We start from the raw sequence: 23,529 nt of genomic DNA, 5'->3' as shown, positions 1-23,529 counted from the left end.
GTCGGGGGCTAGGGGTCATGCAGGCTTTACACCGCAATACTCATTGTAAGACCTCAGAATGCACTTGGCTTGGGCTCTGAAATATCAGTGAAAAATATTCTCGTTAAAAACTTGGGAAGGAGGTGGGGCAACGAACGCCCTAGGTTTTGGAGTAGGAGCTAGAGCACTTTAAGTAACTGACGCCTTAGTTTGGGGGTGTGGCGACAGAGGTGAGGGGCGGGGTCCCGTCTCTGGAGCTCTCGAGAGAACTACAATTCCCAGAAGGTCCTGCGAACACAGGAGGAAGAGGGGCAGGAAGCGGCGCGGGAGGCGGGCGCCAGCAGCTGGCCCAGTCCGGTACCCCCTCCGTTGTCATTAACTACTGCCGCCCCCGGATTTCCCGAGCCAGAGCTGGTGCTGGAGGAGGGAAAGAGGTACCCGCGGCCTCGATGTTCTCAGGAGCTCTCAGCCTTTCTGGACCGCCATGGGCTTCGCCGGGGATGTAGGGAGCTAGGCTCCGAGACCGGGCCCTGGAGGCGGGGAGGAAGCGGGGCGCTGCGCCCCGAGGATGGAGAGAGCGATGGAGCAGCTCAACCGCCTGACCCGCTCCCTGCGTCGCGCCCGCACTGTGGAGCTTCCAGAAGGTAGGGGAACAGAGCGGAGCTGGGAGGGAGGAGAAGGCCAGTCCAAGGCAGCCGGAGGATTGGAAAAGAACCTCTAAAGTTATACTTTTCCCATCGGCAGAGGGGCCTTTTGGCTGTCCCTCGCTCTTTTCTCCGTCTATCCCTAGTGAGCGGTGTGGAGTTGTGAGTTTGGGTGAGGGCCGGGTCAGTGTGACTTGCCTTGACCTCACTGTCAGGGTGAGGTAGTGAGGGCTTAATGGGTTGGTGGGAGTGGTGATGGTCAGACCCGATATTCTTCTAATATTCAATTAGATTTTTCCGAGCTCTTCACCCTCGGCACATGAGATTTTATTTACTTTTTAAAAATGCATTTTGATAAGTATTTGGATGTGCTGGTTACCATTGTAACCATATGTATTTTATTTTAGGCATTTAAGCCCATATTTTGAGAAGAGATTCACAGACTTCTCCAGAGTGCATAAGGGGTCACGTGACACAAAAAAAGGATAAGAACCCCAGAATCAGAGGCTTGGTAGAATCTTAAAGGACCTGGGTTATTAAGGGGTTCGGTTCCCCTTTAATTTCACTGTTCTGAGCTATGCCTTCTCTTCTGTTGCTGTGAAGACCAAATTGTAGATGCATATTTCTCCCTAATGTAGGATCTCAGGCTTTATTTCTAAGTTGCTAGTAGGCGGTTGTTTATTTAAATTTGCCTTTTTGAAATCGCTGATGGGGTGGTTCTGCAGCTACTGATCTCAATTCATATTTACATAGGACTCACAACTACCTCTTGAGCTAGGTTACAGGTATTCCCATAATGATAGATTCTGAAACAATCCGAATATAAATGCAAAGATTGTTAGGATTGATTGCTGCATGCTCAAGAGGTTTTGAGATTCATGAATAAAGAATTTGTTAGAGACTTTGGCCTCATTGGGGAATCAGTTTTTGATGACTCTTTAGCCATCTCAAGTTACTACTGAGGTTGGATAGTTTGAAGCAGCATTTATGCTGAATAAGAGAAAGTATAAATATTTGAATTGTTTTAAAGAATCCATTCTTATTTGATCTGGTAGTGACATAACAATTGTTTCAGAGAGCAGGTTGTTGAGGATTGAAAAAGATTCATCCTTGGCATGGATATCTTAAGAACAGCCCTTTAAAAAAGAGATGGGGAAAGAGGTAGGGAAAATGACCTCAATCATATTTAATTCTGGAGAACTTTTAAAGAAGTACTTCTTATTATTTATTCGTTTAGGAAAATAGCCTTGTGACATTTGGTTAATTCAAGGGATAATAGAATTTTAAATTTCTACTAAAATGTTTTAGGTGACCATAGCTAACCATATAGAGTATAGTTTATGTAAAGTTGTTTTATTAGTGGTGCTAAAGGGTTTTAAAGTATATTATACAATGACATTAATGATTTAGAGAAAAACTATAAAAATATATTATCTCTCTCAGAATTGAGGCAAAGGGAATATTTGTATAAAGAAGGTTCTTCTTATTGTTCATTAATGATTTGCCATTTAGATTGAAACTTTTTCTGGCACAAACCCCCCCAAATTTAAAAAGCTTATGATAAAAACACTTTTCCCCCTTCTATACATATCCATTCTTCTTACTAGTTTCTGTTACTTTTGGAAATAATATTATGATCTCAGGACTTAAGGAATCAATTTTAATCATAGAGGAGAAGACAATCTGTGACCATATCATGCTGATTTTCCCTCTAATATTTTGAAGATATTTTTCTTTAAACCCTATAGCCTCTACCTTCTATTAATAAAGACTGATTAGGGCTATGCAAATTATAATAGTCTAGGTCTACTGTCGTCTTTTTCTCTTGTAATCTGATTTCCACAGTATTTGTGTTGTTCTCTGAACAGAAAAAGGTGTTCAGTAAATGCTGATTAGATTGCTTTCAATTCTTTTTAAATGATTTTTTGAAAATATCTAAGTATAACAGTTTTCCTTTACACATTTTGTCTGAATGACCACAGATGCCATGAATGAAAAATGTTATCACTGGAAATGGTATTCATTTCTCCTTTAGTTAGGGAGTATCAATGGATGAATATTCTATTTATAACACTCTTAAGCCATTATTTGCTAAGTTTCCTGCTAGTGATATTGTTTACCATGATGTGATCTAGTTGAGTTGATAGAGTTTGTGTTCAAATTTTATTTGAGTGTGTACACATGAAAGATAAAAGAGTACTGTCATAGTATCTTGCATTGAAAAATATTTTTTGAATACATATGTTTATGACACCATTTTGATTTAGGCTGCTAAATACTGATTATTTTTAATGCCTTTTTACTTTTATAAGTGTTTGGAAAGATTTCTTGTTAATATTGAGTATTTTTAAAAAAATTAAAGTCCAAATAGCAAAATCAAAAATTAGTTATTTAGTAAGGACATTTTTGAAAATGTACATGTAAAGCCAATAAAACTTGCTAAACTGGAGCATTGTCTTAAACATCTTGATAATTTGACACATTTGTAATTTAATTGATGTAAATACTTCCTTAGTTATGCAGATAATAATCTGTGCCTAACTTCCCATTCTGTTTGACTCTTGTCCATGGCCTCTCCTATATACTCCAGTAGGGATTCTTGCAACATGCTAGGGTCTTTCCTGTAAATCTTTTAACATTGTGTAGATACCAATAGATTGCCTATTAAATTAAGACTAGCCAGCTTCCAATTCCATTTATGAATTCCTCTTATTATCCCCTTTATTCTATTTATTGTGTAATGCCTTGTTGGGAACATGCCACATGTGGCCTTTTAATGCTCACCTTGCCTTTTTCATATCCTTTTAGGTAGCCTACGAGGTGAATTCTTTGATGGCTTTAGTATTCTGTGACTTGCTTTACCTGAAAAATATTGATCTTAAAAGATGGTCATTTGTTTCAGGGGGAGGATGTCATTTAAAAAAACAGCACTGCAATGTTTCCAAAAGCAATCTCGGGCCTTCTTCTGATATTCTATTCTGAGTTGTTTCAGGTAAAAAAAAATCTGCCTATTTTGCAATAAAAATCACTGAGGCATAACTGCAGGCCAATAACTATTTATTAAAGGGACCTGGCCCCATTTTATGAAAGGGATCTTAAATCTTCCTTACTATCTGAGATATGCCCCCTCCCTAGTACAGATTTTATAAATGTTAGGTCCCAGACAGTCCAGACAGTACACCACAAAATACAGATTCTTATTGGTAGTTACAGTAACATTGGTGGTCCCAAGGCAGTGGGTTGGGCAACAGGCAGAATTTGGGCAATCATCAAGCCGGTGAGAATCCCACCCAATGTTGGGCAGTTGAGGGAAATGACAAAAGATCAAGGGATTCCTAAAATGACTTGTAGACTTTCTATGAGTGATCATAGGAGTTGCAAAATAAGGGTAATTTCTGCTGATAGGATGGATAAGAGGTACACCTATTACTGACTCTCATAATGACTTTTATGGGGTCATAAGATGGGCAATGGATTGTTTATCTCCTCAATTTGGGTGAAGGGAAAGTATCAGACTGTAGAGATTTGGATGATCCCCTTCATTTAACATTAACTTATCAGGCCACATGGATGTTGGTGCTCTAGCTGAGACATTTTTCTGGATAGGCATGTGAACTCATGACTCTTATTATACAGTCTTAAGCCTGATTTTTATGACCAAAAAAGTTTGATAAAAGAAAGAATCCCTTCAACCTGTTGTGAGTATGATGTGGATTATTATTTATATAATCAAACTTGATTGACTACATATGAATATGGACATACTGAACAGTTACTTAGTAATCATACTTTAAACAGTAATACTGCTTGGAAATAACTAGGGATAATTATAAACTATGGATAGATCATGAATCAATCAATCAATTATTTTTCCTACGATCTAGTTCATTGATCATTCAAAGTTTCTGTTCAAGATATACGTGCTGGTGGACCAGCTCTATGGGATTTTTGTCCAGTTGCTTAGTATAATCTGAACATTACACAATTCTTTATCTACTTCAATTTTTTGTATGCATATTTAGGCCAAATTATCTTGAGTCATGATTTCTTGCCTCATTTAGGAGACTACCCTTTTCTGAGAATAGATACAATATGTCAGCATTTTATCATTCCCAGTCAGCATCTTGATCATCTATTTTATGGGCATCCCTCTTCATTTGCATTCTGGAATGGAGAATCTTAAATGACAGACAGAAGGATGTAGCAAGTATGTATCTCCCTGTTTTATATCTTGCTTGATAATTATCAGAATTTCATAGAACAAAGTTATTTGTTATATCTTTCAGGGAATCATGAAATTTGCATGGGAGATACTTTTTTTTTGGAGGAGATTCTTCAAGGCAGTGTTTTATGCTACAAAATTCAATGTTTTTTGTAGTCTTAAGAGACTGGATTTGTGTATTTTTTACATTTTCAGCCAATTGTGTGTGAAGATGAGGTCTACTATGGAGAATTGCTTGTGAATTTACTTCTTATATGTTCATATTATTCTCATTAGGATTTAGTTGAAATGGAAAGAGGCATCTGGATCGGTACTTTATCCATATATTTTAGGCCATTTTTAGAGGGTAATAAGATACATAATTTCCCTCAAGCATAATTATCACCCCTTCTTTCAGATATCTTGTGAGTCAAGCCCTCACTAACTGCAAGATTATGTTGCTTTTTTCGTGGTCTTATGCTTATATGTAACTAGTTCAGTTTACTTTAGGCTTTGAATATTTTTGTAGAAGCATTGCTTTTTGATGAAAAGCCTAAACTTTTGGCATCAGCATATATGCATTCATAAAAATCATAAAAAGATCTCCATGAAAACAATAATAACTTATGTGCCAGCATCTATTGCAAAAGATGAGGAGATAGAGAAATTCTCTTAAAGAATTCAATAAGACTCTCCAAATAAATCAACTTTTTCTTTAATATCTTATGATTTAAATGTAATGAAATGCCCACCTAAAGGGGAAGAGTAAAGAAATTTGGAAAAATGGCTGTAATAAGAAACAGGGGAGAGACTTAAGGCTTGCAGCCCATATGCAAGCCTCATGTTATACATATCATGAATACTTTCTTCAAGTAGAGTTGGGAGGTGCTAGACATGAGCATAAAACACTATTACAAAAATTAAATTGATGGTATTTTAAAAATCAATCTTTAATCAGCAAAAAAAAGAAACCACCTTTCTCTCCCTCCCACCTAATACCCCCCCGCCCCGACTTTTAAAAGGGTTAACATGTTTTTATAAATTATAGTGCTAGGGATACTTGCTAAGGAGGAAAGAAAAATAAAATTCTTATTCCAAACATGTATAGTTAAACAATATACATTTCTTCGTTGGCCATGTTCAAAAACAACTCTCATTCATGAGATCTTTATATGTGTATCAGGAAGTAGATAGCATGTTTCATTCTGAGTCCTTTGGATTGTGGTTGCTCATTACTCTGATTAGAGTTCTTAAGTTCTAAAGTTATTTGCCTTTACAGTATCATTGTTATAAAAATTGTTCTGTTTCTGTTCATTTCCTTCTATTAATTTATTCTTTTCATTATGTCCTATAGCACAGTAGTGTTCTATCACATTTATATACCATAACTTGTTCAGCTATTCTCTAGTTGATAGTCACCCCCTCAGTTTCCAGTTCTTTGCCACCTCAAAAAAAAAACAAAACAAACAACATTTTTTAAGTCCTTAAGAGTTTTTTTTTGTTTGTTTGTTTAGGATTAACCTTTCCCTTAATCTATTTTCCTTTTCCTTTCTTTGTCTCTCTTGAGTGAAATATATTTCTGTACCAAAATCTATATCTGTGTGTTCTTCCTTCCTTTGACCAGGTAGGATGACAGTGAGGTTCAGATGTTAGCTGCTCCCCTTCTCCCATTTCTTCCTTGTTATGTAGACCTCAGAGGGAACTCTTGTATCATCTTTATTGAAACATAAACTGTATATCCTGGTTTTGTCCCTTATGCTTGTTTATTCGTGCTTACCTTTTTATATTTCTTCTGACTCCTGCGTTTTGAACTTTGTACAACTCTGAACTTTTCATTGGGATTGTTTGGAAGTCTTGTATTTCCTTAAAGTTTCATTTTACAGACATAGAATTCTATTCATTTTTTCTGACTCAATTATTCTGGAGTGTAAGCCTAGATCTTTTGCCCTCTGGAATATTGTATTTCAAACTATCCACCCTTTTAAAGTGGTGGCTTCTAAATAATTCGTGACCCTGCCGGTGACTCCCTGTACACACGAACCCTTTCTTTCTGGTTGCTTGCAGGAAACTCTGGATTTTGGTTGTAATATTCTGGGAAATTTAATTTTGGAATATCTTTTAGGAGATGATTGGTGGATTCTATTTTTACTTTGCCATCTGGGTAGTTTTCTTTTATGATTTTTTGAAATATGACTTTTTTGTCATGGTTTTTAGTAGGTAGTCTAGTGATTTTTTTTTAAACCCTTACTTTTTGTTTTTGAATCAATACTAAGGGCTAGAAAATAGGAGTTAAGTGACTTGATCAGGTCACATAGCTAGGAAGTATTTGAGACCAGATTTGAATCTAGGACCTCTTGTCTCTAGGCCTGGCTCTCAGTGCATGGAGAGTTGCCCCCTTGAAAATAAGTTTGAAGGTGGTATCTCTTCTGATATTATTCCTTCTCTAAATACCTTGAATAGTTGATTCCAAAGTAATCTTAATTCTTTCCTTTTAGAGAACTAGGCACTTAGAACTATTAGAAGTCTAGTTATACTGTAACTAGATTATGCTTTAGTAGCAACTGCATGTTCTCTCTCTGAAATTCTTTATTGCACATGTACAGTAGTGATATACTAACTTCTTTTTATTGGTTTCTACCTAGATAATGAAACTGCTGTCTATACATTAATGCCAATGGTTATGGCTGACCAGCATAGGTGAGTATTTCTTTGAAAGACTAATATAATTTTTAGAGTTAGCTAAATAATTACAAAAAGACAACTTAAAAATTTAGACCTATGAATGATCTTAGAGACAATCTAATTCAAAGCTTTATTTTATGTATATGAGAAGTAGAGACAATGTATGTTTAGACTTGCTCAAGGTGAAATAAACCAACATTTGTTTAAAACTTCCTTCATTATGGCCTTTAAAACCTTTTTCTTTAAAAAAACAAATTTGTTGCTGGAGCAGTCCAACCAGTGGAATGATCTTAGACAAGTCAGTTATCTTAATAGTACAGATGATGAAAATAACAATAATAGTAAACATTGTGCTAAATGAGATTTGTTGTACTGGATTCAGTAAAAAAGAAAAACCTATTGTGAGGCTAGATACAAATACAAACCAATTCCTTCTCTGAAGAAGCTTATGTCCTGCTAGAAGAATGAGAGTGGGAATCTAGCATGTGCACAGAAAAAAGTGAGGGTATTTGATTTCACTAGGGTACTTTTAGATTCAGAGATTATGTAATTAAAATACTTTAACTTTCATGGAGAAAAATGTATGGTTATGATATTTTTTCCTATAGTATTCTGAAAGTATGATGAATTATATACAAAGTGTCCCAAAAGTCTAGTGCAACTTTTTTACTTTTTTCTTTAAGCCTTAATCGCTTTAGTCACATAAAAATAACACTTTTGGGACACCTTGTAATAATAACACATTCCATGCACATTAATGTTGGGCCAGTTGTCATGGACTACTAAGATGTATTGAGGTAGAAGGAAGTGAGTAAGTGCAGATCTGTTCACCTGGAAATTGTAGAAATGTAGGAAAGCATATTTTCATAAATGTATTGCTTTTTTGGTACTCTGCCATTTGTGAAGAGATGTTGACTAGAAACAGAAAGGTACTTAAGCCTAAGATTATTGGCATTTAAAATGGAATAAAATTGCTCACCTATAGACGAGGTTGTAAACTTAACTTTAAGTTGGTAAGTATAAAAACAAACAAAAAGAAAGCAGCTATGGATTTCGCAGTAAATTTACAAGTGATTCAGGGAAAACTTAGATATGGGGTCACAAATTCCACATCAAGCATGTATTATACATATGCAGTTTCTCTAACCTACCTCCCTTTGTACAGAAGCATTCATTGTTAGCAAAAACCACTCTAGGTAACTTCAGAGTAGGGAATATATCAGTGTCTTAATAGTCATGATTGGAACTGTCTGGTCTCTAGTTTAATTGATTATATCATGTACTTTTTGGTAGTTACATTGCTTTGGGCAAATTGTTCCACTTCAGAGAATTATTTCTCTCTTGTGGCTTTGACTCTCTCCTTCAACTTGAAGATTTGATAAGGTGAGTTGAGAAGCTTTGAACTGTACTTTAATCTTCTGATTTTGTTTCTGTGTAGGTCTGTTTCAGAATTATTATCCAATTCAAAGTTTGATGTCAATTATGCATTTGGACGGGTGAAAAGAAGCTTACTTCATATTGCTGCAAAGTAAGACATAGTTGGTTTGGGCAGATAAATGTGGTTTGTGTGCTTACCTTTTCTTGTCAGCATTCTGTTTTTTTGTTAGTTTTTTTGGGGGATTATTCTGGAATGTCATCATTGATATAACCATAAACTACTGCTGTAGACTCTGGGTTGGACCTTGTGAAGATTGTAGGCTGGGTGAAGTGTAGATTCCTTTTGTGATAGACTGAACAATAACCCTTCAACCAAATTTACTTTTTTTTCTTTTGAAGTGGAGAAATTATTAAAATTATTAAAAACTTCAAATTAACTTTAAATTAGTTTTTATCTGAAAATATGCTAACTAATTTAAAGTCATTGACTTTTGTCATCTATTGCTAATATATATTTAAAGCTAGATGGAGAATACTATTTAGTTAGATTGTTCCATTAATTATTAGTAATAGAAAATTAGACTTTTGGAAAATGTTTTCATGACATCTGTAATTCAAGAAGTAATGATGAGTCAGTCATTAAAACAGTGTATCTACATATGCATTAGTACACGTTTATGTATTTTCTGGATTTGCGAACTGTGGCTAAAACAAGCTTCTAGTTAATTGATATCCTAGTAGAAATAGAATGTATTATCTTCATGGGGTAAGTGTCAGATGTTTAAATTGGTGACCAGAAATATACTTAATTTTTGACATTTGAATATTGAATTAATCAATATGTTTCCTTTAGTTACTAAAAGAATTTGAACTCTTAATATTTTCCAGTTGTGGATCAGTTGAATGCTTGGTTCTGCTGCTAAAAAAAGGAGCAAATCCTAACTATCAAGATATTTCAGGGTGTACACCTCTTCATTTGGCAGCTAGAAATGGGTAAGATGATCTTAACTTGTTTTTCATAATATGTTCAAAGATTTCCAATTATCTTTAATTAGTGATTTGTGATATTTACCTTGTGAAAGTCATATAAATATGTAAGTATGATCAATTTTAATGTAGAATTTTAATTAAAGATAAAATAGGTTAGACTTTTTCATATCAAGGACGGGGGGAAAAGCATTTTTCAAGGGCTTATTGTGTGTCAAGCACTGTGCTAACAAATACTTTACAAATTCTATCTCATTTGATCCCTAGAAAGTCTGAGGCCAGACTTAAACTCAGGATCTTGCTCATTCCAGGATTAGTGCTTTATCCACTTAGCCAGATAGATATGTAGCTGCTTCAAGAAATAAAGACTATCAAGAAAAGTAAAATGACTATCACCAAATTTATATGGTTACCTGGTTTTTTTAGATGTAGTTATAGGTGAACGTAATATCATTGGACTTCTATAGTTTTCTTTTTTGTGAGAAGCAGTAGGGTGAGTAGAGAGAGAATTGGTCTTGAAGGCAAAAATCTAGGTTCATATCCTGCTTTGTGCACATATTAGCCAGGTGACAGGAACAGTCACTTAACTTCTTAGTTAATTTAATTTTCTTAAGATTGGGGATCTTGATTTTATTATTATTTTTTTTTAGTATGATGTTTCCCTTTGGCAGTCTAGTGAAACCTATGGATCCGATCCCTTCTCTGAATAATGTTTTTAAATGCATAAAATAACACCCATAGGTTACAAAGGAAACCAACTATATTGGCCTACAGTTATCATGATATTATAAAAACAAGTTCATGGAGCTCAGGTGAAGAATCCTTTCTCCTAAGTGTCAGAGTGTCAGAGGAAGTGTTGATTACCCTCACTATTCGTCAGGGAAGCCTCCTCATCTGTGAGATCATGGATTCATTCCATTTATGTTTTTTATTTCATCTTAAATTATAATGACATCAAACTTTTTGAAATATGGCATTCCTATCTCCTTTCTGGAATCTTTTACTTCTCAAACTTTACTTCCCCCTCCTCCCCCCTATGTAATTTAGTTAGGGTTAGACCTCAGAGAGAATACTTTTTTCAGGCAGAATTTTAAAGGAATGAATCATTCTCTTTTAAGTAGATTTTTTAGATAACTGAAGCTTGCTTCCTTAAATGTCAAAACATTTCATTTTAGCCATTTTTGGTTGAAAATTTTTTTTTGCCATTTTTAATAGAGTACATAGAATATATTAAGGAGATGACTCTGGATTATTATAATAGTGTGAGACAGGGCCTAGACTTCTAATTTCATTCATATAGAGAACTCTCTGTTGAAGAAACTCCTTTTTTCTAATGCGTGTTACTGTTTCTTCTGTAACTTATAGTTAAGGTTCTTTAGGGCATGGAGAGGCTAAATGATTTGACCAGGGTCACACAGAAATGGTATATGTTAGAAATGGGATTTGAAATCCAGTCTTTCTGACTGAGGCCAATTCTCAATCCATGCCACATTGCTTCTCTATTTCTATGAATAGCCGTTATTATACTCTTATATTAAATTTTTTTCGGTAGCTAGGTGATACAGTGGATAGTGTACCTGGCCTGAAGTCAGGAAAACTCATCTTTTTTAATTTTAAATCTGGCTAGACTTACTAGCTGTGTGACCCTAAAAAAGTCATTTAATCCTGTTTGCCTCAGTTTTCTCATCTATAAAATGAGCCAGAGAAGAAAATGACAAACCACTCCAGTATCTTTGTCAAGAAAACCTCAAAATGGGATCATAGACACAACTGAAATGACCAAACAACAAAAAAAATACATTTCTGACCTTTAATCCTGTTTGGACATAATGTTACTTGCCCCTTCACTGAATAATTCCACATTGCTGAGCTTTTTTAATTCTTGCATTAACTTTTTTTTTTTTTTTGAGGCAAACAGGTTTAAGTGACTTGCCCACGGTCACACAACTAGTAAATATCTCAGTCTAGATTTGAACTCAAGAAGATGAGTCTTCTTGACTCCAGGCTAAGCACTCTATTTACTGTGCCACCTTTCTGCCCTCTTGCACTGACTTGTAAAACATTTTCTATGTTCTTTGGAAACTGCCTATCAACCATCACTTGTTGCTAGTGTATTTGCTTCTACTGACATTCCTTGCCTCTTTTCTAATTTATACTTTTTAATGCCATGGGCTAACAAACAAGATAATGAAGCATGTGAAAATTAAGTTTAAGGAAAGGTTAAAATAGGCTCTAATTGAGGTTCTCAGAATTTTATGGGAATTAAGTGCAGGATTTGTGACTCGTTTGCTTACTTAGTGATTCTTTTGGTTTATTTCTTAGTTATCAGCCATTTTCTAGATAGTTGAAGTTGCTGGATAGGTAATATTTGGAGAAAGGAAAGTGGTAGTAGAGCATCTTATGTTATTCTCTTCTAGCAGTGAGCTCATTACAGGATTGATCCAAATGATCAGTGAGGAAAATATATAAAGTGGTAATAAAATTGCAGAGGTTGAACATTTTTAGGACTGAATTACTCTCTGGCCTTGTCCCTTTTCTCATATAGTCCCTGAACCAAGTGATTGGCCAGTACTTTTTAGTAGGTCATCTGTTGTAAGATTGTTATAATACCTATGGTAGACATTGTAAGGTGAGCATCAAAGTCAGAGTAAGTTAATCCATTGCTAAATTTACTCTAGATCTGAGAAGATTTAGTCATTTTATAGACTTTTGGAGCTGAAAGGATCGCTAGAGATCATCTAGTGCAGTAACTGCCTCATATTACAGATAAAGAAACTGAGGCCAGAGAGGGGAAAGTGAATTAGGACCTAGAATCACATTCCCTGTCTATAAGGCAAGTATTCTTTTAACTTTAATTTTTAACTCTTAGCTTTAACATGTCTTCATTTTTTAGGTTTAAAAGATGGCAGACAGTAGGCAAGTAAGAATTTTTTTTAATGATTAATTTGTTACTATATTGCTATGTGGGGTTAATAATATAGTGCTTAACTGTCTTATGAAAATGTGCAGATATGAACAATTATTTCACTAAATGTTCATAGTCTAATTAGAAGCTGAAGAACAGTTTGCCTCACAGCATGAATAAAAACAAGTTCAATTCTTTTGTCATTATAGCAGGAGATTCTGGCAGGTGACTCAGTGACTCAGTATGAAAGATATGGACAAGGTCCCAGTATTGAAAGGCAGGATGTTTCCTGCATTAGTCTGCCAGAAAGAATTCTTTTAAACTCTTCTTTAGAAACAAAGGCTTTACAATTAACACATGAAGATGAATCATTTTAATTATTAGGTTTGTCAGTATTAGACCATCTCAGTGGGAGGAGGTCCTCATCCCATAAATTTTTTTTTAATTTTATTTTTTAGAAAAGTTATCATGGTTACATTATTCATGTTCTTACTTTCCCCTTCANTAATACTTATCGAGGATCACATGCTTTCTGAGGTAGGCCTCAGAGGTAGGACAATGCTCACATATCTCCATTCTGTTTTTTTTTAATAATTTTTATTTTTTAGAAAAGTTATCATGGTTACATGATTCATGTACTTACTTTCCCCTTCACCCCTCCCCAAATGCTCCCCCCTCCCATAGCCGATGCACATTTCCCCTGGTTTTAACATGTGTCATCCATCAAGACCCATCTCCAAATTGTTGATAGTTGCATTGGTGTGTTAGTTTCGGGTCTACATCCCCAATCATGTCCGCCTCAACCCATGTGTTTAAGCAGTTGCTTTTCTTCTGTGTTTCCTTGCCTATAGTTCTTCCTCTGAATGTGGGTAGGGTTCTTTTTCATAAATCCTTCAGAATTGTTATGGATCATTGCAATGTTGCTAGTACAGAAGTCCATTACATTCTATTTTACCACAGTGTATTGGTCTCTGTGTACAATGTTCTTTTGGCTCTGCTCTTTTCACTCTGCATCAATTCCTGGAGGTCTTTACAGTTCACATGGAATTCCTCCAGTTTATTATTCCTTTTAGCGCAATAATATTCCATCACCAGCATATACCACAGTTTGTTTAGCCATTCCCCAATAGAAGGGCATACCCTTGTTTTCCAGTTTTTTGCCACCACAAAAATTGCGGCTATAAATATTTTCCTACAAGTCTTTTTATCTATGATCTCTTTGGGGTATAAACCCAACAATGGTATGGCTGGATCAAAGGGCAGGCAATATTTTATAGCCCTTTGAGTATAATTCCAAATTGCCGTCCAGAATGGTTGGATCAGTTCACAACTCCACCAGGAATGCATTAATGTCCCAATTTGGCCACATCCCTTTCACCGTTCATTACTCTCCCCTACACTCATTTTAGCCAATCTGCTGGGTGTGAGGTGATACCTCAGCGTTGTTTTGATTTGCATTTCTCTAATTATTAGAGATTTAGAGCACTTTCTCATGTGCTTATTGATAGTTTTGATTTCTTTATTTGAAAATTGCCTATTCATGTCCCTTGCCCATTTATCGATTGGGGAATGGCTTGATTTTTTATACAATTGATTTAACTCCTTGTAATTAACTCCTTGAGTAATTAGACCCCTGTCAGATTTTTTTGTTATAAAGATATTTTTTCCCAATTTGTTGTTTCCCTTCTGATTTTGGTTGCACTGTTTTTGTTTATACAAAAGCTTTTTAATTTAGTATAATCAATCATCCCATTCACATTCAGAGTTTTAATTATCAGTTGTGTATTCTCCAACATTTTGGTATCCTCTCTTAGGCTGTTTCCTTTTAAACCAGTGTTTTGTTTTAAACCAGTAACCCTTGTCCCCTCCCTTGATTTACTACCTTTCTACCCCCTCCCTTGTTATTCCCCTCTTTTTATTTTTAAGGCCTAATGAATTCCCTCTCCCTTCTCCTCCCCTCCCTTTTTTGACTTCCCCACTCCTCTGCTCCCATTGGTTTATCCCTTTTGACTTTCTCAGTAGGGTTAGATAGAGTTCTATATCTCTATGGATATAGCTACTCTTCCCTCTCAGGGTTAATTCCACTGAGAGTAAGGTTTAAATATTATCTCTTAATGCTCTCTTCCTCTCCTTCTTATAATAGTATTCATCCCCTCCTCTTCCCATGCCCTCTTTGTGTGTAATAGAATGTCCTATTTTTCTTATTCATTCAAGTTTCTCTTGGTTTCCTCTACTATTCACCCTCCTCTTTCCCACCCATCCCCTTATCATCTTAAACCATTTAGTACTCCAACCTCTCCTTGTGAATAATTCTTCTAATTACTATAATAGTGGATACTATAATAATGAATAGAGTTCACTACAGAGAATTACATATAACATTTCTCCATATAGGAATACAAATAATTAGATTTTATTGAAGTCCTTAAAGAGGCAAATTTAAAAATAAGAGTTTTCTTTCTTTCCCTTCTCTTATTTACCTTTTCATGTTTCTCTTAGTTTTTGTGGTTGGATATCGAACTTTCCATTTAGTCCTGGTCTTTTCTGTGCAAATACTTGGAAATCTTCTATCTTGTTGAATGCCCATACTTTCCCTTGGAAGTATATAGTCAGTTTTTATGGGTAGGTGATCCTTGGTTGTAGACCCAGTTCTCTTGCCTTTCTGAATATCATATTCCAAGCCTTGCAGTCTTTTAGTGTGGAGGCTGCCAGATCCTGTGTGATCCTGATTGGTGCTCCTTGATATCTGAATTGTCTCTTTCTGGCTTCTTGTAAAATGTTTTCTTTTACTTGGAAGCTCTTGAATTTGGCTATTATATTCCTGGGGGTTGTCTTTTCAGGGTTTAGTGTAGAGGGCGATCTATGGATCCTTTCAATGTCTATATTGCCCTCTTGTTGTAGAACTTCAGGGCAGTTTTGCTGAATAATTTCCTTTAGTATGGAGTCCAAATTTCTATTAATTTCTGCTTTTTCAGGAAGACCAATGATTCTCAGATTATCTCTTCTAGACTTGTTTTCTTGATCTGTCAATTTCTCAGTGAGATATTTCATGTTTCCTTCTATTTTATTAGTCTTTTGACTTTGCTTTATTTGTTCTTGTTGTCTTGAGAGATCATTGGCTTCTACTTGCCCAATTCTTGTCTTTAGAGACTGGTTTTCTGCTATATTCTTTTGATTTTCCTTTTCGATTTGGTCTATCCTGTTTTCTAGCTGTTTGATTTTGGTCTCCAATTTGCTTATTAATTCTTTTGATTTGGGGGCATCTTTTTCTAATTGCCCAATTCTAGCCATTAGAGACTGGTTTTCGGCTATAATCTTTTGGTTTTCCTTTTGAATCTGGTCTGTTTGGCTCTTCAAGGCTTCCAGCTGGTCATTTCTGGTCTTCAATTTGCTTATCAATTCATTTGATTTCTGAGCCTCACTTTCTAATTGTGAAATTCTGCCTTTTAAACTGTTATTTTCTTGCCAGTTCTCTTCCATCTTTCTCATAATCTCAGATTTGAACTCTTCAGTAGCTTGTGACCAGTTTTCATTTTTTTGGGAAGGTTTGGATATGATTATTTGTTCTCCTCTGCTGTTTGCTCTCTTGTCTTGAATTTTTCTGTGTAAAAGTTGTCGAGTGTTATAGATTTCTTCTTGATCTTTCTCTTCTGGAGTTCTTGTCTCTGGCTTGCCATTGTTAGCCCAGCGCCCTCTCAGCTTTATCCTCATGCCAAGGATCTGTCTGTGCTCTTTAGGCTCCTGAGGTCTCAAGTCTAGTTGTTCTCAGGGTCAAGCCTCCTGGTGGTCCCCTTGCTTGTTCCTCTGCCTGAAGCTCCTTTAACAGTCTCAAGGTGCTGCTTCCACAGTCGTATACCACTCTGCACTGGGTCCCCACTCAAGGTCCACTCCTGTGCTCAGGATCTGCATCTGCAGCTGTGACCGGGCCTGCACTCAGGGTCTGTGTTCAAAGTCTGTGCATTCTTTAGCCTCTTGGGGTCTTAAGTCTTGCTGCTCTCAGGAACAGGTCCTGGTGACCCCAGGTAGCTGTCAAGGACTTAATGGATGCCCCAAATTTGCTCTAACTCTTGTACGCTGGCTTTGGCCCTGTAGGTGGTGGTGGTGGTGGAGGGGTTGCTCAGCTCGCGTTAATTGGTCTCTCAGTTTCTGATCCCTTAAATTCAACCTTCATATAATTGCCAAAACAATCTTGTTAAGGCCTAGGGACCATGCCGTGGTCCTCTATGGCAAAACCATCAATGGCTCCCTATACCATTAGGATAGAATACTTTAGTTTAGCTTTTAAAATCTTTCTCAGTGTGACTCCAGTCTCTACATTTCCAAACTATTTACAGTTATTTTCCCTCCATGCAATCTCTATTTTTACTCACTGCTGCTAGTATTTCCTGATATGGCTTCCACTAACCCAACCATTTCCTTCATACCTCTCAGAACTTCTATCTACTTTCTAAGCTCAACTTGACTTTCCTCAGTGAAACCCATTCCTAACTTGCCTTTTGGTCTTCTCCCTCCTGTTTGTTAGTGCTCTCTCTCCCTCCTTAGATTACTTTGTAAACACAAGGTGTACTTGAGAGTGCATTGACATATAGTTATTGAGCACTGGACTTTGATTCAGGGAGACCTGATTCCCATTCCTGATATTAACTACTATTTTGACTACGGTAAAATCTCTTCACTCTGAGCTTCATTTAATTTGTCTTTCAAATGGGGAGAATAGGACAATTCTGAGAGATTTATGGAAAAGAAAGCTACTCACATTCAGAGGAAGAACTACAGGAGTGGAAACACAGAAGAAAAACAACTGCTTGAACACATGGGTTGATGTGGACACGATTAGGATGTAGAGTCTTAATGACCACCCTAGAACAATTATCAACAATATGGAAATAGGTCTTGTTCGATGATACAGGAAGAAACCAATGGAAATATGCGGGTTGGGGGTTGGGGGGAGAGAGAGCAAGTACATGAATCATGTAACCATGGAAAAAATTTTTCTAAAAAAAAATTAAAAGTTAAAATATAAATAAAATAAAATGAGGAGAGTAATACTTCAAGTACTTCTTGCCTGTAGTTGTGTGTCTGACCAGAGATCACGTATTGAAAGTGCTTTGCAAATTCTTAAACACTATCTAAATAACATGTATTAGTAATAGCATTGTCCTTTGGTAGAAGAGAAGGGTCTGGAGGGCAGGGATCCTTTTTTTTTTTTGGTCTTCTTTGAATTCTTAGCACCTATCATAATATTTTGTCTATAGAAAGCACTTAATGTTAGAATTATAATGATTTGTATTTTAGTAGGCCAAAGATAGGAAAGCTTTAGTGTTGACTATTTTGTGGTAATTGCTTTTTCTTTTATCTTAGTATTATCTTTTAAAAGTTTTATAATTAAGAACATGGTATTTGATAAGACTATCATAATATTTCAACTGATTGAAATTTGACTTATTTTATTTAAAGAAAGATTTGAGTGCTGCTTTCTGAATGAAGTAAAAACTTGATTATTGTTTTGTATGTTGGCACACACCTGTATTTACCTTGTGTCAGCAAGGTTAAAGTTGGCAGGTCATTTGAGTTTGGGAATTCTATATATAGTGTAGTATTTCTAAAGCCAATCAGGTGTCCACTAAGTTCCTTGCCACTCACTACCATTGAGGTGAGTCCCTGGGAATGGAAGACAACTTTATTGACTATGGAGGGGTGAACATAGCCAGCTTTGAAAAATGGAGCAGAGAGCAAGGCCTAGAGATGAGAGGCCCTGGGTTCAAATCTAGCCTCAGATACTTCCTATCTGTATGACCCTGCACAAAATCATTTAACCCCAGTCACAAAGACCCCAATTTAAAGGAGGGGGGGGGGAGAAAATAAAAATGGAACAGGTTAAAACTTCTGTGCCAATCAGTATTGGATTAGAACCCCAGAGTGGCCACTTCCACCCTAGTTGAGAGAGAGAGTCTCAAACAAACTTCAAAACAAATTCCCTAAAACAACAATGACAAAAAACCTGATTACATATTTTCCCCCTCTAGCTATCTGTAAATAAGACCTAATGTTTGAATATGTGCAGATTTTAGAAACATTATGATTTTGTATTTCATTTTAAATGATGTTGGCCGAGTTTATTGTTTTAAGTAGGGTAGTTGCATAATTATGTAACATTATCAGCTGTTGGAATTGAATTAATTTCTTTGTAAAATACCTCTCTCATTCTATAGTGTGTTATACTGTTACTGTTTATGACATTTGTAAATGTCTCTTTTCTTCTTTCCAGTCAGAAGAAATGCATGAGTAAATTATTAGAATACAGTGCAGATGTCAACATTTGTAATAATGAAGGACTGACTGCAGTAAGTGCTGGAAATTTTGCTGAAAAATGCTTTTGAAAAAGTAAAACTTAACATGATATACAAGTTTTGAAACAAATGATTTTTTATGCTTTTGTTTAAATGTTTAGAAGTGTCTTTGCAATAACTAAATGGATCATAGATATCTGAAGGCTTATTTTTCTTTTAGATTTTTTGAGGAATTTATTTCAGAGAAACTTTGCTAATAATCATCTTTTTGTTTCCTTGCTTATTTCTTTTTGCATCTGTTTTTATTCTGTCATCCTCTAGTTTTCTTTCCTTAGCTTCTGTCACTGATAGTCACTGAATCTTTCAATAGTACATTTTTTCATAGACATTTTTGGAGGTTAGACAGTGGGTGTGGTTTTCCTCTTCCTTGTTTCCTCACTGTGCTCAGGATTAGAATGTTTTTCTTTCCTCCTTATCCTGTCCCTTTCAAAATGAAGTCAGTGTAATATACTTTGTGTGAGCATTTTCCTCCACCAAGGTCCTTCTTTGATACCTTGTGCTTTGTTGGAGTCATTCTCTTCTGCATTTGGATGTGTATGTGGCCCTGCCCATTACAGTGTGATTATGACAGGGTTCTTTTTGTTGTTTTTATTTGCCTGTTTTTCAAACCTAGTTCCCGACATCAGACTTGAGGTTAGGTCTGTGCTCTCTGCCACACTTTTGGAGGGGAGACCTGTATTATTCCTGTTGCTGATTTCTTGAGGATATAGAGTATTGGGATGGGCACCTGCAAGATTTCAGTGCTCCCAAACTGGTCTGATCCAGCACAAGTTCTTTTTGGCTACTCCCAAGTCTGAGCTCTGCAATTCCTGACCTGACTTTGGCTCTGTGTAAAAGTAGACAGCTGCCTGATTCTGACTCTGTCAAACAATTTGAAAGACCTGTCGACTTAGAGCAGTAGGCTCTGCTTTGTTGGTTCTGATATTCTGGTTATTCCTCTGCATGCCAGGCTAATCATTGTAAGTAAGATCCTGCTTTGTAACTGAAGTCTGAGCTATACTACTGTTGTTGTTTTCTGAACTTCCTCCTTTCTCCATACCGTGCCCAGGGTTTCCCACTGGGAAAGGCAGAGGTCCTCTTCTCACTCTCCTGGATTGTCATCTATCCCTGTTAGTGCTGTGGTGTGGGGCTCTGGAGATGCCCTGGTGTGACTGTGGGACCTACTCTTATCTTGGTATACAGCCTTGGTGCTAGAGTGTTGTTCCCTGGCCCACTCTGGCTGCAGCTTCTCTCAAGTCCACAGAACTGCTTGTCTATATCTTTATGCTGAGCTGGGCTAGACCTAAAGGACTCACTGTGATTTTTTCTGGATTATTTCTCTATTAGGATTTGGTCTGGCACATTTTCTAGATCTTACTAGGAACTTGTCCACAGCTGTCCATTTTCTAAGTATGAAGAATATACAACTTGTCTCAATGTAGGGAGTTTCAATATTGGTGAAGTCAGACCCTTGAAATAAGTATGTAAACTGTATGGAACAGATAGTAATTTCTTATATATTATAATATATTAAGTTATAAAATTATATCACAAGTTCAGAAATCTAAAAGTCAAATTTTAAGGGGTTATGTTCTAGAAGATATAAAATGAAATACTAATTTTAAGAAATAGTATGTTGAAGTAGTTTAAGTGTAATAACTAAGACATTAAATTTAATCCTCCTTTGCCATTTGTATTGCTTTTTAAAAATATGGATAATAATTTTGAGTATTGTCTATTGTAGTGGTTCCCAAACTTTTTTGGCCTATTACCCCTTTCCAGAAAAAATATTACTTAGCCCCTTGGAAATTAATTTTTTAATAATTTTAATAGCAATTAATAGGAAAGATAAATGTACCTGTGGCCATTACTGCTCTCCTGGATCTCTGCAGCACCCACCAGGGGGCAGTAGTGCTGCCCACTTTGGGAATCACTGGTCTATTGTATACCTATTCACAAATAAAGATTTTTGTCATGAAAAGTCCCATGAGACAAGATAAGGGAAGTATCAGTTTTGAATGGGAAGATCAAGGAAGGCATCTGAGAAGGTGATATTTAATCTCTGCAATGTAGACTGACTGGGTAGAATATATATAAGTAAAAGTAGAAATGGTAGGGAGGGTATAATATGAACCTAAGTAATGAGAGTAAATGTATGTTTGGAAGATTACAGACAATCTAACTTGATTAGAGTATAGAACATATGATGAGTTGTAGTGTGAAAAAAAGAATGGATCTAAATTGTGAGAGATCTTGAATGCTAGGTAAAGAGTTGGTTTTTATTTGGTAGACTTTAAGGAGTCATTGAAGGCTTTTGACCCGAAGAATAATGTCATTATTTTAATGACTCTGGAAACCAATTTAGGTGGTGGTGTATAGGTTGGCTTTGAAAAGCTAAGGAAAATAAAAGACAGAATTTCTTTTAGGGGCTATCGTAATGTTCTTGGCAAGCAAGACTTTGTTTTAGAAGACAGCCTAGTAAAGTAAAAAGAACATGACTTTGGAGTCTAAGGATAATTTCTGTTTTTGATACTACCTGTGTGACCTTGGATAAATAAATCATTGAACCTTTCTGGACTTTAATTTTCTCACCTGCAAAGTGAGGGATTTGGACTAAATGGATCCAGAGGTTCTTTCAACTATAAATCTGATGCTCTGCTCCAATGATAATATAAACTCTTTTGATGATAGGAAAAGTAGTAAGATGGGGATAGGGTTGAGCAGTAATAAGAATGAATCAATAAGATTTGGCAACTGCCTTTATAAGATAAAGGGGAAGAATCAGAAATAACTTTGGGTTTTGGTGATAAATGGTTAGAGAATGGTGATGCCATTAGAAGAGATAGGAGTAGGGGTAGCTAGGTGGCTCAATGATTGAGAGACAGGGGGTCCTGCATTCAAATCTGGCCTCAAACACTTCATAGCTGTGTGAAGCAGCCCTGAGCAAGTTACTTAACACCTATTGCCTTGCTCTTACTCCTCTTCTGCCTCGGAACTAATATACAGTGTTATTTCTAAGACAGAAGGTAAGGATTTAAAAAAAAAAAGAGGTAGGGAAGTCAGGAGTGACAATGTTTAGAGTAAAACTGATGAGTCCAGTCTTATGTTCAGCTTGAGGTACCTGTGAGATATCCAATTGGATATCTTCAGTAGATGTGGGAAATATGAATCTAGATCTTGAGAGAGGTTAGGCCTGGAGAGATGTAAATTTGGGAATTTTCCACAAAGAAGAGCCAGAAGCAGAGATCATAGAAATAGGAAAAGAGTTGTCAGTAAAAAAGAGTGTTAGTAACAGTGTGTGGAGAAGTGTATGTTAAGCTTGTGGGAAGAGGAAGAGGTGACAATGGACACAAAGAAGGGGCTGTTAGGCAGAGAGAAAACCATATTTTATTCTCTGACCTTGGTTTCTGCATCAAAGAGGTGGCAGTTAATATTTTCAAATGCGTCAGAAGTTCAGGAAGAATGAGGACTGTGGAATGACTGTTGGATTTTATGCAATTAGTTTAATAGTGACTTTTGAGGGATCAGTCTCAGTAATATGTTATGAATTGAAGCCAAATTTAGAAGAATCCTTTCATAAAAGTGAATGAGTGGGGCAGGAGGATATGGAAGTGGTGAGTGCAAGATTATTCAGTCAAGCAATTTGACAGTGAAAGGGAAAAAGAACAATAATTTAAAATAGTGGAGGTGAAGGGAGTTGGGTCTTTTTTTTTTTTTTTTGATAAGGAACACGTGATATTAGGCAGGCGCAAAGGTGAGGAGAGATAGAAAATAGAAAAAAGGGAAGAGATCTCTTTATTGCCAACTCTGTCTTTTTCTGAGGATGTTATCCTTCTTGATCTCTCTGTAGTATTTGATGCTATTGATCATCTTTTCTTCTTGGATAATTTTTCCATTCTGAATTTTTGTGACTATTTTCTTGCTTCTTCCCTTACCTTTCTGAGCATTCCTTTCCAGTTTCCTTAGCTGTATCATCATTCATATTCTGTTCCTTAAGTGTTGTGCCTTAAGGTTGTCTCCTGGGCCCAGTTCTGTCTGAACTTTCTCACTTAGTGACCATATTAGTTTCCATAGGCAGTTATCTCTGTGAAGATGACTTGCAGATCTAGATTCCTAATCCTAGCCTAGAACTCTAGTCTAACATCATCAATTGTTTATTGGACATTTTGGTCTGGATATCCCATAAATTTTTCAAACTGAACCAGTATAAAATAGAATTGAATATCTCTTTTTCCAAACCCACCCTTCTTCCATACTTCCTAATTTCTGCTAAGACTATCACTCTCCATCATTCACCTACATTTATAATTTCATGTATCATCTTCTGTTCCACATTTCCTATTCATCCCATATAACCAATTAGTTGCCAAACAAATTTTGCTGTTTCTTTTGTCTCCTTTGCACTTACATAGCCACTGGCTTAGT

At 36.2% G+C, this 23,529-nt stretch overlaps 1 protein-coding gene across 3 annotated transcripts in view; it reads left to right on the top strand.

Moving 5' to 3' along the window:
• The first annotated feature begins 547 nt into the window (after nt 1-547).
• Nucleotides 548-23,529, top strand: part of HACE1 (HECT domain and ankyrin repeat containing E3 ubiquitin protein ligase 1) — a 101,678-nt gene continuing 78,696 nt past the window's right edge. For 2 of the 3 annotated variants that reach the window (XM_044674279.1, XM_044674278.1), the window contains exons 1-5: nt 548-623; nt 7,467-7,521; nt 8,945-9,034; nt 9,772-9,876; nt 19,044-19,119. In XM_044674279.1, the coding sequence (XP_044530214.1) occupies nt 548-623; nt 7,467-7,521; nt 8,945-9,034; nt 9,772-9,876; nt 19,044-19,119 (402 nt within the window). The remainder of the gene's footprint in view (nt 624-7,466; nt 7,522-8,944; nt 9,035-9,771; nt 9,877-19,043; nt 19,120-23,529) is intronic. The other variant, XM_044674280.1, reaches the window with a different exon arrangement.

The sequence above is a fragment of the Gracilinanus agilis genome, chromosome 4 (genome assembly GCF_016433145.1).
Source record: "Gracilinanus agilis isolate LMUSP501 chromosome 4, AgileGrace, whole genome shotgun sequence".
Lineage (NCBI taxonomy): Eukaryota > Metazoa > Chordata > Mammalia > Didelphimorphia > Didelphidae > Gracilinanus > Gracilinanus agilis.
This window is presented reverse-complemented; position numbering and strand designations above follow the sequence as displayed.